At 34.0% G+C, this 14,917-nt stretch overlaps 1 protein-coding gene across 3 annotated transcripts in view; it reads right to left on the bottom strand.

Moving 5' to 3' along the window:
• TOP2B (DNA topoisomerase II beta) overlaps positions 1-14,917 on the bottom strand; it is a 68,369-nt gene that overhangs the window by 16,122 nt on the left and 37,330 nt on the right. For all 3 annotated transcript variants that reach the window (XM_032162276.1, XM_032162278.1, XM_032162277.1), the window contains exons 16-27: positions 13,691-13,800; positions 13,276-13,368; positions 13,064-13,178; positions 11,217-11,338; positions 10,829-10,977; positions 10,046-10,277; positions 7,186-7,320; positions 6,364-6,564; positions 5,148-5,343; positions 4,912-5,003; positions 1,623-1,778; positions 1,397-1,480 (exon numbers count right to left, since the gene is read on the bottom strand). In XM_032162276.1, coding sequence (XP_032018167.1) covers positions 1,397-1,480; positions 1,623-1,778; positions 4,912-5,003; positions 5,148-5,343; positions 6,364-6,564; positions 7,186-7,320; positions 10,046-10,277; positions 10,829-10,977; positions 11,217-11,338; positions 13,064-13,178; positions 13,276-13,368; positions 13,691-13,800 — 1,685 coding nt within the window. The remainder of the gene's footprint in view (positions 1-1,396; positions 1,481-1,622; positions 1,779-4,911; positions 5,004-5,147; positions 5,344-6,363; positions 6,565-7,185; positions 7,321-10,045; positions 10,278-10,828; positions 10,978-11,216; positions 11,339-13,063; positions 13,179-13,275; positions 13,369-13,690; positions 13,801-14,917) is intronic.

The following is a 14,917-nucleotide window of genomic DNA, read 5'->3' as shown; positions in this document are numbered from 1 at the left end:
TCACAGATGAGGAAAGTGGGTGTCTGAGAGGATGAGTAATTCTATAATGATATAATTCCTAAGAAAGTAACTTAACCTCTCCAAGCTTCAGGATCCTTATCTGTATAATACAGGTTAATAATAATCTCATTCATTTGAGGTTGTGGTGAGGGTCACTCTAAGCATTACACAGAAGGCTGTGCCAATGTACAAATGATATTCAATTAATGTTATCATTAGACTTTAAATGATACAGAGAGACATGAAATTTAAGTCTAAATCTTTTTAAATGTTAAAAATAAATACATCCAGAATTTAAATAAGGTGTTTGGACCTATTTCATTAATTGTGAAATAATAAAATAAGATGATAAATTAAAAGTGAAAGAGTATTTTTTTTGCTAGGGTTGTTTTGAATGATGACTTTTCAATAGTGAGGAAATGTACAGGCATAACCACAAAAGTTTCCTCTGTTTCACTATATTAGTGATCAAATTTAAAGCAGTATCAGGATATTAATAATATTAGGAATAATTTTTCTTTTAATATATGATGGCTTCATTTTTAATGAATAATTTTTAAATAAATTATAACTCAGCAGGAAAAAATGTGCAAAAAAAATAATTAATGAACAATATGTGGAAAGCACAAAACAAGGAAGATTCACATTGCAGCACTTGAAAGATCGTTGAGGGAGCCTAGAAAAATAGCACTAAAAAATTCTAAATTCTTTTAGGCAGCTAATTTACCACACTTGTTCTTAAGAGATATAATTCTGACTTAGACCACTGAAGTAAAAGTAGAGCATGTAGACAATAAATCAACAAAGCAACTTTAAAAAAAAAGTAATATGAGTAATAAATGGTATTTTACATTTTGCTACTCAAAAATCAGATATTCATAATGCTACCATTAATTCTAATACTTTAAGTGGGCAATTTTAGAAAAGGTGTGCTTTTTATATCTTAATTCTTTTTTATTTTTTAAATTAGAATTCTACTTGGAAAAAACTATGTTATAACAATCAAATATTGAAATATCTGTTATAAATGTAAAGAGACTATCATTCCACTCCTAAAATCAAAGTACTCACATTCAATTATACACACATATTAGCCTTACCTCTTTCCAGGAAAACATTAAACTGAATCAATTATTTAATCTAAAAATCAGTTAAAAATTTTTAACTAATTGAAAGCAGATTTAATTTATTCTAAATTTCAATTTCATAGCATTTAAATTCCTCCATACAAGAAGTTCTTTATAACTTCACGTAACTAGAAGCTTAATCCTAACTCAACTTATAAACACATTAACCTTCACAGAGTTAAAGAAAACTTTAAGATCACTTCAAAGAATTTCATTCTTGTTCATAAACATTACTTTTCAAAATAAATTTTAATAGAGACTTAACCTACATCCAGTTCTTCAACAAATGCTGCTAAATCTTCTTTCCAAAGATCTGAAGGAGATTTTCTTTTAAGATCATTGACCTCTCGCCCCTATAATAAAAAAGTACAGTTTAAACATTCAATAGTTTTAAAACATATGAAGCATAAATCAAAATACTTATTTTTGGAAAAAGAAAAAGATACAGATAACACTGAAATAGTTTCAAACTATTTAACCCACAAAAGTTCATACTTTTGCATCTCTCTGTTTAATCAGTTCTTCAACTTTTTCTTTAGTAAGAGACCACAGAGACATATTTAAAATATAATTAAAATCTGGGCCTGAAGGAGTTCCTGAATCGGAGGAACTATCATCATGCTGGTTTTGTGTTTCATCCTCTTCTGCTGCCTGTAAAAAATAACAAACTGTATATTAAAGTTTTGTATAGTATCAAATTAATGTTAAATTTTATTGAATAATTAGTTTAAAATTCTACAAGTGCTACACTATAAATGTTACATCTTCAGGATGGTGGGGTCATTTTGGATTACCTATAAAAATATATTTCCTTATAAAAAGTTTAAAATTTTCTAAAGACACACGATAAGATCTTCAGAAGGAATGGTATACACTATCCCTATTTATCCAGGAATCTGATGAAAAATTAACTGATTTCCTCAGGTACTAAGTAACAAAATGAGAGGATACCACATTTTAAAGTTAATAGAGTAGAATTAATGTTTTATCACTGCATCTTGTCAGATTTTTATACTGGTAAGTGAATGAACAATCTGAAATACTAAATAAATACCAGTTATGAAAATTATTTTACAGTTATAATAAATATGTTAAGGTACATTCACTCACTGAGGGTGAATTCTTAATAAAAATTCTCTAAAGCCAGAATATTCATGTCAGCACTCAGAGAAAGTCCAACTTAAGAATTTAAGAGTTGGTAAGTTAGAGTAAGAATTTCGTCAGGGTTTTGCTGAAATTTATTCATCAGGCCCTTGTCTATAGAAACAGCTGCAACAAAAAAATTATTTTGTGCTAATACTAAATTTCAAAACACAATGAATTTAATAAAAGTTATTTTAGGTGGTATCACCTTTAAATTTTTTTAAATAACAATAGCCATTAAATAAAATTTTATCTAAGTTGTTTAATTTAAAATGACTGAGTTAACCATGCACTCCATAAAGCAAAAAGTTTACTTTTGGTAACCAAAAGAGGAGGAAAAAAAAAAAAAGCTTTATAATTAAAATTTGTAAGCAAAACAATGTATATATATACACAAAGTACAGTTTACGTGTACTTCAGAAATAAGATAAAAATTAAAATTGCAAAGCAAGATGCTTCATTATATAAACAAAAACTATAAATTGGATTAAGCCATATTAGCCAAATAAGGAATGCTATTGTTGAGTTGATAGAAGATTAATAAGTACCTAGATAACTTACAACAAATAATTCTACACTTTTGAAAAATTCTTCATGAAACAGCTTGTTTCTATGGAGTATTCAGGTTGTTAGACAACTATAAATATATCACTAGGGGCTGGGTGCAGTGGCTCACGCCTGTAATCCCAGCACTTTGGGAGGCCAAGGCAGACAGATCACGAGGTCAGGAGATCGAGACCATCCTGGCTGACAAGGTGAAACCCCCGTCTCTACTAAAAATACAAAAAATTAGCCGGGCGAGGTGGCGGGCACCTGTAGTCCCAGCTACTCAGGAGGCTAGGCAGGAGAACGGTGTGAACCCAGGAGACGGAGCTTGCAGTGAGCCGAGATTGCGCCACTGCACTCCAGCCTGGGTGACAGAGAGACTCTGTCTCAAAAAAAAAAAAAAAAAAAAAATCACTAGGATGCAACAAAATCCTGTTCAGACCCACATTTAGTGGGTCTAGTCTATTAGATCTAGGTTTTGACTACACCCAAAGTATTGTTAATAAGTGTTCTATGAATATGTGTATTTATCACTGTTAACAGAAATATGACTAAGAACACTTCGAGAAATTAAAAAAAATAAACTTTGCAAGTTCTAATGACAAAATTCCATTATGCTTTATAAAAAACTTTAATCTTCTAATTAGCTACTTTATAATTCTCTTTTCTCCAACTCTGTATAATAGGACACTCTTGTAAGAGCAGTTCCTTTTGTTACCTGAACTCCCCAAAATGTACACATGGCCAAGATGCTGAAAAAATTCTGATGGTGGTAATGCAATAACTGAAATCAAGCTAGGCTTTACCCATAAATTCTACTTCCACCAGAAGGACATTCTGACACTGCAGAAATCTTTGTCTTTTAAGACTAAGCATTAAAATTTCATCAGCTTACTAGTTACTTTCTTTAAAAAAATATATAGTTTAAACAAACGGTGATACAGAAGGGCAAGTGTTGTAGAAACCATAATTTGGGATTCAATAAAACACATTAAGAAGAAAACAAAGGGCTTCAATCATCTTAATTCTAAATGCGCCCATCTGGTCCTACCGAATTTTCTTCAAATAATGAATAAGCCTATTATCTTATTATGTAATTGCTACTCTATATAACTTAGTCTAATTTTACTCACTTTAATATATGGCTTTTATTGACTTCAAACTGAAAAACGTAAACAAAAGCAATATTTCAATGTAGTTTGATAAAAAATATAAAAACATTATGATTGAGAATTCAAGTACAGGGAAGTTTAAAGGTTCAACTTATGTCACATAATTATAACTATTTTTTAAAGATGTTAATGTTACCAGAATCATATATGCACAAAATAAGCTAATATCCAAAAAACTAATCATTCAACTTTTCTTCGTCTTCTGTAATAAATTTCTGTTCTCAATCACAATGTTGTACTGTTGTTTAAATTTTTGTTTTAGTTATACAAAACATCAAAAAGCTAACTGAGGGGAATCTCAAAGTTTCAATATCCCATTCATTTAACTATTATTACTATTTTGTGATGTGCAATGGGCAACTTACTTAATAAAACATCAGACTTTTAATCTGAAGTTCCAGGGTTTAAATCTCTGGCTAAAAATCTAAGTATGAGGCAGAGCTTGGTGTTTGATAAATACTGTCTATAATAATTAACATTTTGTCTCTTGTCTTCCCAGTATTAACTAAAACCAGATCAAGTGAGTGGTGACTGGATGCCATACTGTGAACATAGGCTGATTATGGGTGCGACCAGTCTGATTCCCAGATAATATACATGTACCTCACAAAAACCACCACCACAACACCTTTTAATGGCAGACTCAGGAAAAAAGGTCAAGGAGACTGAGCTACCTTCTCACACCTGGTGTCATTTCTCCAGGATCTGGTTGAGTCACACTGGCCAAGTGCTTTGTGGTGAGTGTGTACTATAAATTCCTGTACTGTATCTGTTCTGTGGATAAACAGAAGACTTTAGTCTCTAAACAGACAACTCAGCACCTTTAGTAGTACTAAATTTAAAATTTAGGGGGTGAATTTTTGTTTGTTTTGGAAAGTTGCTCTTAAAAGCTTCTCTAAATGTCTTTTTCTGCAAATGATTACCTTTTCTTGTGCTTCTTTCCAGGCTTTCACTGGGTCAGATTCATAACCTCTCTGGACTAACATTTGAATCAAATCTTTCTTTGACCTATTCTCTATGTGAGGGAAAAATAAAGTTAGGATCAAGATAAGAGATTCAATTTGTATTTGCTTATATTCTACTGATAAAAATGTCTTCTATTAATAAAGTTTTTTTTCCATTTTAACTAATGTTCAAATTTTTAAAGGTTGTATCTTACCTATAGTAATTTTCCCTTGTATCTTCTCTAAAATGAAACGGGCTTGATTGTTAAGCTTTGTAGATTCTGCTCCCAACATTCCCACAAGCCACTCCTTACGTAAACCATAATAACTTAATCGTAAATCAAAGAATTCTTTCAGAATGTCTTGCACAGTTTCATATTTCTTCAGACATCCCATATGATCAAAGAGTACCTAAGCGAAACACATATATTTTGCAGATCATATAGATCTGTACTGGTATTTTAATTTATATAACATCTACAATATTTAAAATAACCATAATATATAGCCATAATGCATGTGTGTGAACACAGACTACCCCTAAAAACCATTAAACAGAACTAAGACTATTAAGAACATTTCTGTAAATATTTCTTTGGTGACTGCAAGCCGATAAATTCAATTCTCACAACAACAAAAGTATTTAGGAATAATTTTGAAAGACAAAAATAGGCCTTAAAAAAAGGGCTCTTAAAGTAGCCATAAAACCACCTACAAAAATGATTTTTCCCCAAACTGAAAACATACATATTCCATTGCTAAGTTTAAAAATGTTAAAGTTTTTCCTCCCCCATATATTCTGTGTATACGCATCTGTCCCCTTTCTCTCTCTCTTTTATATCTACTTGTGCTATAATCCAGTCACCCAAACTCCTCTCTATCCTTTTTCTTTCTTCCATCAGCCTTTCTCAGCGGATTATGGCACTTTTTCTCAGCCACTGTACTATTGCTGAACTTTTTTTACTTTTTTAGATCTAAAAGCTAATTTGGAATGGAACTTGAATCACACACTTAACGTTTCTACCTTCCTCCCCAGTTGTATAAATAAAGATAAATGTGCAAGTTTAATAAAGCAGACTAGAGTTATGAGTACTTTACAGTTAAAATGCTAATAGAGATGGCCATAAAGTACACAAAGGCCCTGCAATAACCACTCTCATAACTTTTAGTCAATGTGTGTGAAGGTGTGTGTATCCTGTGTATTCAAGCCCAGATGCATAAACACAGAGTTGAGAGTAAGGGTAGTGGACAATACTAGAAGAAAGAAATGTGCCTCTAGAATCTTCAGCAAATCTGCAGGATTAAAAAAAAAAAAAAAAAAAAAAAATGCCTTCAGGCTTACTATAGCCACTCCCATCGTGAAACCAATTATAATAATCCAACTTACACCATACAAGAAAGATTAAATTAACAGTAAATCTAATAAATTACCATGGAATTACAAGTAAGAGTAGTTTGAAGTTTAAAAACTTTATGCAGTCCAGCAGCTTCTGCTTGTGCTAGTTTCTCTTCAGTCATTTTCACCACAAATTTCACAGTTGTGTCAGTATGATATTCTTTATAATCAGAAATTAATGCTGGTGTTTTGTCTGTCCCATTTAGCATAGGTTCTAAAACCTGTTCTTTATATACCTATAAAAGATTTAAAAATTAGTGATTCTTTTCATGACACACTCTTATGTTCTCATACTACAAGTCATACAGTCTTTTGAAAATTCTCAACTCTCATGGGGAATTAAAAAGGAAACCTCGATCTCTATCATCTCCTATCCAATCAGTATAGAAGGCAATATATAGAGATCTCGGTGGTGGGAGAAGACATAAGAAGTAATGGTCCTGACCCACTCATACCCTAAAGGGCAAGATAAAGGCTGAGTATGAAAAGGATGACATCAACTAGAACTAACAAGAGATGACATGCATGCTTTTAGATTTGTAAAGCTGATACTGACATGAATTTACTGACCATATTTACAAGAATTAAAAACTGTCATATTCTACTGCTTTCATTTTAAGATAAATACAAAGATAATAGTCTATGAAAGCCTTATCTAACATAAGTCATACTACACTACTTAGATATAAATACTATTTAAATATTCAAAGCACAAATTCAACCGAAGGGTAAAAGAAGGTACAAGAATTTTTTAACACTACACACACTTAGGACCAACAATGGTGGAATCATCCTCACCGGAAAAAATTGCTTAATACACTGCCCTTGCCTCAGGCAGATCATATATTTACACTGACCTGTGTCCAAGTTCTAACTGGAAGCTCTGTAATTTCTACTGTGTTTCTGTCCACTACAAATATTTCACCACTGACTGCATACTGGTTTTGACCAAGTTCTTGAATCGTGCCTTTAAAGTTTTTGTAGTTTGGAAGCTGTAGAGAAAAATGTAAATAGCATTGACTTCTCTCTTGAGTACCAGTACCATGAGTCTATGGTGTAACACTGACAGATTAACACAACTGAAACAGAACTTCTCATCCTCAATTGTCCCTTTCCAACTGATCAATTGAGCTTGAATTCATAGCTTCTGTTAATATAACCTGAACAACCTCCAATCTCAAAATGTTAGTATCATCTTTCCTAGTCTTCCTAGAACAGTACTTTCTTTCAGCCTACTTCCCCTACACCTACTTCTCCCCTAGATCAATATCCTTTAAATTCAAACTCCTTGGGCCTTACATTGAAAGCATTCCATAGTCTGGACCCAATCTGGCTTTCAATTTTTTCTCTAATGATTTGTCTTACAAAACCACTACTCTTCTCCCACATTTTGTTTGACTATTTTGAATATTCTCACTTTCACTCTATCCACAAGTCCTAACACATATTCAGGCCCAACCCCATTCCATTCATCATTCATCTACATAAATCTTACTCATCCTTCCCAACTGAATTACAAGTCCTATCTCCCTCTTCTAAGTTTTTGTTTGTTTTGAGACAGGGTCTCCACTTTGTCACCCAGGCTGGCGTGCAGTGGCGCGATACCGGCTCACTGCAGCCTCAACCACCTGGGCTCAAGTGATCCTCCCACCTCAGCCTCCCGAGTAGTTGGGGTTACAGGTGTGTGCCACCATGTCTAGCTAATTTTTGTATTTTTGTAGAGACAGGGTTTTGCCATGTTGCCCAGGCTGGTCTTGAACTCCTGAGCTAGTGATCTGCCCAGCTCAGCCTCCCAAAGTGCTGGGATTATAGGCATGAGTCACTGCACTTGGCCTATTCTAAAATTCTTATTCATTACTATCATTGAGTATATAGGCCGGGCACAGTGGCTCATGCCTGTAATCCCAGCACTTTGGGAGGTCGAAGCTGGCGGATCACTTGAGGCCAGGAGTTCAAGACCAGCCTGGCCAACACAGTGAAACCCCGTCTCTACTAAAAATACAAAAATTAGACAGGCGTAGCAGCGCACACCTGTGGCCCCAGCTACTCAGGAGGCTATGGCAGCAGAATCGCTTGAACCTGGGAGACAGAGGTTGCAGTGACCCAAGATCGCACCACTGTACTCCAGCCTGGGTGACAGAGTGAGACTCTGTCTCAAAAAAAAAAAAGAAAAAAGAAATTGAGCATATAGCATAGGACATTTCTTCTGGCATACCAAGCAACTATCAATATGGTTTGTCACTGTTAAACTTCAAGCCTTGATGCTTCGATGTCTTGTCTTGACAATTGCTTAACTTTTCGAAGACAAAAACCATAGCTCTTTATCTCACCACTTAGCACAGTTTCATATACGTAGTAGGCACATAAGAACCATGTATTGATCAAATATACTATCTTAACAATCTAAAATCCATTAAAAATCCAAAACAATTTCAGTAAAACACTATTATTAAAAATTTGATGCTTATGTTAGAAATATTTTAAAGTACTTTATTTAAGAGAAAAAGCAGAATATATGTCTTATTGCTAAAGAATAACTTTCATTTTAAAATACAAAAATGAAATAAAACTTGGAAAAATACATCAAAATATTGTCTCTATATTGTGGGTTTATGGATTTTTTTCCTCTTTGCCTATCTATTTTTTCTACAATAAGCATTATCATTTTGGTATTAAAAATACACTTTTCTCCAGGTAATTTTAAATCACGGGGAGGAAGGAAGGACATTTTTCTTGGAGGAGGTCTGAGCAGAGTGAACGATACAAGAAAAGAACAAACATAAAAAAAATGGGTTTCTTTATTTATTTTATTTATTTATTTTTTTTTTTTTAATTTTTTTTTTTTTTTTTTGGAGACGGAGTCTCATTCGGTTCCCCAGGCTGGAGAAAGTGGCGCCATCTCGGCTCCCTGCAACTTCTGCCTCCTGGGTTCAAGCGCTTCTCCTGCCTCAGCCTCCCAAGTAGCTGGGATTACAGCTGCCCTCCAGCACTCCCAGTTGATTTTTGTACTTTTAGTAGAGACAGGGTTCCACCTGGTTTGGCCAGGCTGGTCTAGAACCCCTGACCTCAGGTGATCCACCCACCTTGGCCTCCAAAGTGCTGGGATTACAGGCATGAGCCACCATGCCCGAGCAACACCTAATTTTTTTGTATATTTAGTAGAGACGGGGTTGCCCCATGTAGGTCAGTCTGGTCTCAAACTCCTGACCTCAGGTGATCCACATGCCTCGGCCTGCCAAAGTGCGGGGATTACAGATGTGAGCCACCACGCCCAGCCTTGGGGATATATTAAAATATATACAAGGTAGTTTGTTTTTTGTCTTTTTACAAATGGTACACTAATGAATACAATGTGTTTTTAAGCATCCTCAGAAACTAATAAGAAGTGATAGTTTGAGAACAGAAACAAGGTTACACATAATTTTATAAGAAAAGGATTGTTTTCTATTAATATATGGCTTAGTGGTTTGAAAATCTAGAATATGAGGTGTTTCTAAATTTAAATAAACAGTTTCTCCCCATGAAACTTACCTCCAAAACTCATTCCAAAGTTTATACCTTTTACTGTAGGAACATATCAAATTATACCCTAATTAGGTCTTAATGGTCTATAATATGTTCTAAAATAAAAATGTTCCATTTCTTTTCTAAAATGACTGGACTTTGTAGTTTACACATTATCATTTGTTAAATAAACAATAAGTTCCAAATAATTACCATGGGATGAGGATCCAGGCCATCTAGCATTCGTCTGACATTGTTCACAATTTCCCTAGCATCATAGTTGGGTAGTTTACAAGCCCATCCAGTACCAATGCCCTCAGCACCATTTATTAAAACCATGGGAATTATAGGTATATACCACTCAGGCTCTACACGTTGATTATCATCATAAAGGAACTTAAGGAGGTTGTCATCCACAGCAGGAAAAAGTAGCCTTGCTAAAGAGCTAATGAAAACAAAAAGAAGCAAATGAAAAAATGTCATGGCTTTGGGAAAGAAAACTTCATACATAATTAACAACTTCACACTGCAAAAATGAATCTTTTAAGGAGAATGCATTTTTAATCATTTTGATTACATCTGCTTAACAATAAAATTTGCCTAACCATTATTATTCAAATGCATCTTTCTCTCAGTTACAAGCCCAAAATAAAATGGTCCTATTTTACTTATGTACTTACCTACCTGATTTAATATTGATAACTTTTTAAGAATTTCCTATTACTCTAAATAAAGTACATAACCCATCTTCAACCTAAAGAGTAAAGTTGGTGAAAAAAACATCCTTAATTCACTAGGACTGATTTCACTAACAATTCATAAAAATTAAGGTCAACAGACTTCATTCTATTTGTGGTCAAATAATTTGCAACATTCACCTTCTAAGTAGAATAACCAGACAATCACATCTCTCCACAGCTATAATTCCATCAAACATTTAGTTAGTTGGTTCCAAATCAAATCAAACTTTATACCATTATATCAGCAAATATTTACCTTAACATTGTGAAAATATAACGGGGGCTTGCAGCATCTTTGCCACCATGAAGCCGAGTTCCAAACTGACCAATAGGCTGAAGCAAGTTAATGTTGTTACTTCCCACAAAGTTCTGAGCCAAATTCACAATAGTCATCATCAATGCTTGCTATACAACAGAAGAAGGCAGAACATAACATTAATATTCTAAATTTTCTATAATTACTCCCCAACTTGAATTAAAATCCAAGTGAAGAATAAAGGCTTTAGAATCTCACTAATCTGTATATTTTTCTCTTAATTCTTTCACATTTCCAAAGACTTTACTAAAGGAAAAATACTATGTGTAATTATCATTCTTCAAGACAATAATTACAGTTCTCAACTGATTCCAATCTTAATGCTTACTTCTCCATGATGATAAGCCGACATCTCAGCAACAGATCCAGCCAACTGGGCAACTTTTACTTCACGTTTATCATTCCTCTTGAAACAGGTAAATAAAACTTTCCGCTGGCCAGGTTTAAAGCCTATTTTTAAAACAGGTCTTTTAAAATGTTACTTCAAGATATAGTTGTAACAATTCAGGAGAATAAAGCAAAGATAAATTTGCTTTTCAAGAACACCAGTAAAATTGTTACTTGAGATTCTGTAACCAAGTGAGTACATACTAACACGTTTGTTTTGTTGTTGTTGTTTTTTTTCCCAGAAAGCCATCTGCAGGTATATGCTAAGATATTTTTATGCCATCTCCATCTACTCCAAAAGTGAACTGCCCAATGAAAGACAACATTCTGGCCTTAAAGAATCACCTAGTGGCACCAAACTCTTTTAACAATAGTTTCCAAACACTCAACCAACCAAAATGCCATTTGTAGCTAACTAAATTGCCAGCATGCCATCAAGGAGCCTGAAATCTAAGTATCCCACATCAGGAAAACCCTCATAAAAAGCGGTTTATTGTGGTACTGAAGAATAAAGGCTTTAGAATCTCACTAATCTGTATATTCTTCTCAACTTAGCCATTTACCATGTGACTAAGCAAATAACTAGTAAGTCTGTGTCCTCATCCAAGTAATAGAAATAATTACTTTCCTAATATAGTTATCATAAGGATTGCATGAAACGTGAGCAAATCACTCTGCTCCCTTACCATTCTTCTTGCTCTAGGCCAAGCTTGTCCAACCCGTGGCCCGCAGGCTGCATGTGGCCCAACACAAATTTGTCAATTTTCTTAAAACATCATGAGGTTTTCTTTGTTTTGTTTTTTGTTTTTTTTTTGCGATTATTTTTGTTTTAAGCTCATCAGCTATCATTAGTGTTAGTGTATTTTACATGTGGCCCAAGACAATTCTTCCTCTTCCAATGTGGCCCAGGGATGCCAAAAGATTAGACACCCCTGCTCTAGGTCAATAAGCACAGTAACAATCTTTTCAGTATATGCTATCATTGTAATCATACTGGACCCAGAGTATGGTAAAAACATGAGGATGATAAAGTACGGCAACTTCTTTAAGAATTTTGTAATCTAATTCCAGAGGCAAAATGAACAAAGGTAAAATAAGAGGTACATAATAATTGGCATAGAAGTTTAGGAATCTAAGACCAATTTAGAGTAGAATTGCTAGGAAGGCTTCATAGAAGAAAGGCAATTTGTGGCTACAACTTGAGGGATAGGTAGAATCATCTGCTATTATCAGAAAAGCCAAGCAATACAAAGATCAACAAACTTGATAAACATTATGAGAAAAAAAAAAGTTCTAGATAGAAGATCAAAATCTGCTTCAACTAACGAGAAATAGTTTCTAAATTTTTTTCAAACTAGAAATATTTCCTAAATTTTTTTCAAGTTAAGTTAAAGAATTAGGCTTTGGGATATATGGAATGAAAGTTTTTTAAAATTTAATCTCTGATAAATATTTTAGAAATTATCAAAGTTCCATTTTACTTTTTATTTTAGAAAATCTGCAGACAACTTGGGCAAAAGCTTTAATAAGACTTTTAAAGTTAATTTTCCTGAAAAACTCAGAAAGGCTTTAAAAGTTTCAAATTAAGGAATATTAAAGATTTCAGCACTATGAAAACATGTAACAAAAGCAAAATCAAAAAGGCCTTAAATTCCTCTGAATAAGTTCTTCATATACAAGATTTCAAGTAAGAAATTTTAATATGTATCATAAGGATGGCTTAAAGTACATGAAATTAAACTATAGTAAATAACATAAAAATGAGGTTTTTAAATAAACATTACTCACCATCAACAAGAGATGGTATAGATCTTTCATTGTCTGAGTTTGAGAAGAGAATCAATTCCTTGTTGATGAAATCATTATAAGTCAAATGCTTTGTTGCAGTACCATATAAAAATTGCTAAGAGAAAAGTTATATAGCAATATTATCATTATTACTGCATGAATTCTAGTCTCTCTCTCCTTCTTCCCCCAGGTCACCACTCTTTAAGACTAACCTCTGGTAAGCCATGTAGCCTACGCTGTCTCCGGTCTTCCATAAAATTTGTTAACCATTCTTTTCTGTCATCAATCTTCTTCTTACTAAATGCCTGAAAGATTCCAGGTAATGATTTTGCACATTAAAAATAAAATAAATTTCATTACAAAATTAAAATGTATAAGTGGCCAATAACTAATTCTCAATTTCTGGAAAATTAGGTTATTTTACAATATTTTAATCAAAAACACATTTGAACTAAGGTCTTTCAATTAAAGAAGTTTATACAAGCACAGCATCATCTGGGGGAAAAATTAAAATTAACTAGCTTGAGAATTCAAAAGAGACTTATTATAGGGAACCAGGACTGGGAGGAAAGGAATAGAAGGTAGGGGGATGGCTAACAAAAGCTTTTTAAAAATTAATTTAATTACCAAGGTAATGGCAGCATCATCTTCAGGACCAGCATATCTAAACAAGATGCGATGCCTTTCCATATCAGCAAAATACTCCTTTGCTTCTTTAGCTGTACTAGTACCCAATCCTGCACAATTTTAAAAATAAAAGTGAGTCATGAATATCAATGTCTGTTTAAAACCATCAAGTGAAAAGCTGGTGGAAAAGTCGTAATAGATGGATCAAGCTGGCAACACCTATACTAACTGATCAATCTTAATAGGCAACTGAAGACAAAGTAAACATTAGATGCTTCCTGATGAAAGCACACAACGCTACCTATGAAATGTTTTTGCCAAACAAATGTAACCCAAATCTGATCACGCCTCTGATTTAACCAACAGTTAACAGAAAATAAGGGCAAAGGAAAATACTATATATTAAATGTAACTAGAGGAATATAACTAACAAAATCCAGAATGTGGAATATTACACAGAACAAACAACCCAACTTCTTTAACAAATAAATTACAAGGAAAAAATATAAAAAGAGAAATGCTACATTAATAAACTTATCAACCAAATGCAATGTGTGGACCTTATTTGGATCCTGACTTTGGAAAAAAACAAACTCAGGCCAAGCATGGTGGTTCATGCCTGTAATCTCAGCACTTTGGGAGGCTGAGGTGGGCGGATCACTTAAGGCTGGGACTTCTAGATCACCCTGGCCAACATGGCAAAACCCCGCCCCTACTAAAAATAGCCACGCATAGTGGCACATGCCTGTAACCCCAGCTACTTGGGTGGCTGAAGCATGAGAATCACTTGAACACATGAAGAAGAGAGCCAAGATCCCACCACGGCACTCCAGCCTGGGCAACAGAGCAAGACTCTATCTCAAAAAATAAAAACAATAAAAAATAAATAAATAAAAATAAAAAACTCTAAAAATAAACAATTTTAATACAGTCCAGGGGAATTTTAACACTTGCTGGGTATTTAACATTATTTAAAAAAAAAAAAAGAGAGCCAGGCATGGTGGCTCACACCTGTAATCCCAACACTTTGGGAGGCCAAGGTGAGCAGATGGCTTGAACTCAGGAGTCCAAGACCAGCCTAGGCAACAACCAAAACCCTGTCTCTACAAAAATACAAAGATCGGCTGGGTGTGGTGGCACACGCCTGTAGTCCCAGCTACTTGGGGGGCTGAGGCAAGAGGATCATTTGAGCCCGGAAGGTCAGGGCGGCAGTGAGCTGTGTTCATG

Source organism: Hylobates moloch, unplaced genomic scaffold, assembly GCF_009828535.3.
Source record: "Hylobates moloch isolate HMO894 unplaced genomic scaffold, HMol_V3 SCAFFOLD_8, whole genome shotgun sequence".
NCBI classification, from domain to species: domain Eukaryota; kingdom Metazoa; phylum Chordata; class Mammalia; order Primates; family Hylobatidae; genus Hylobates; species Hylobates moloch.
This window is presented reverse-complemented; position numbering and strand designations above follow the sequence as displayed.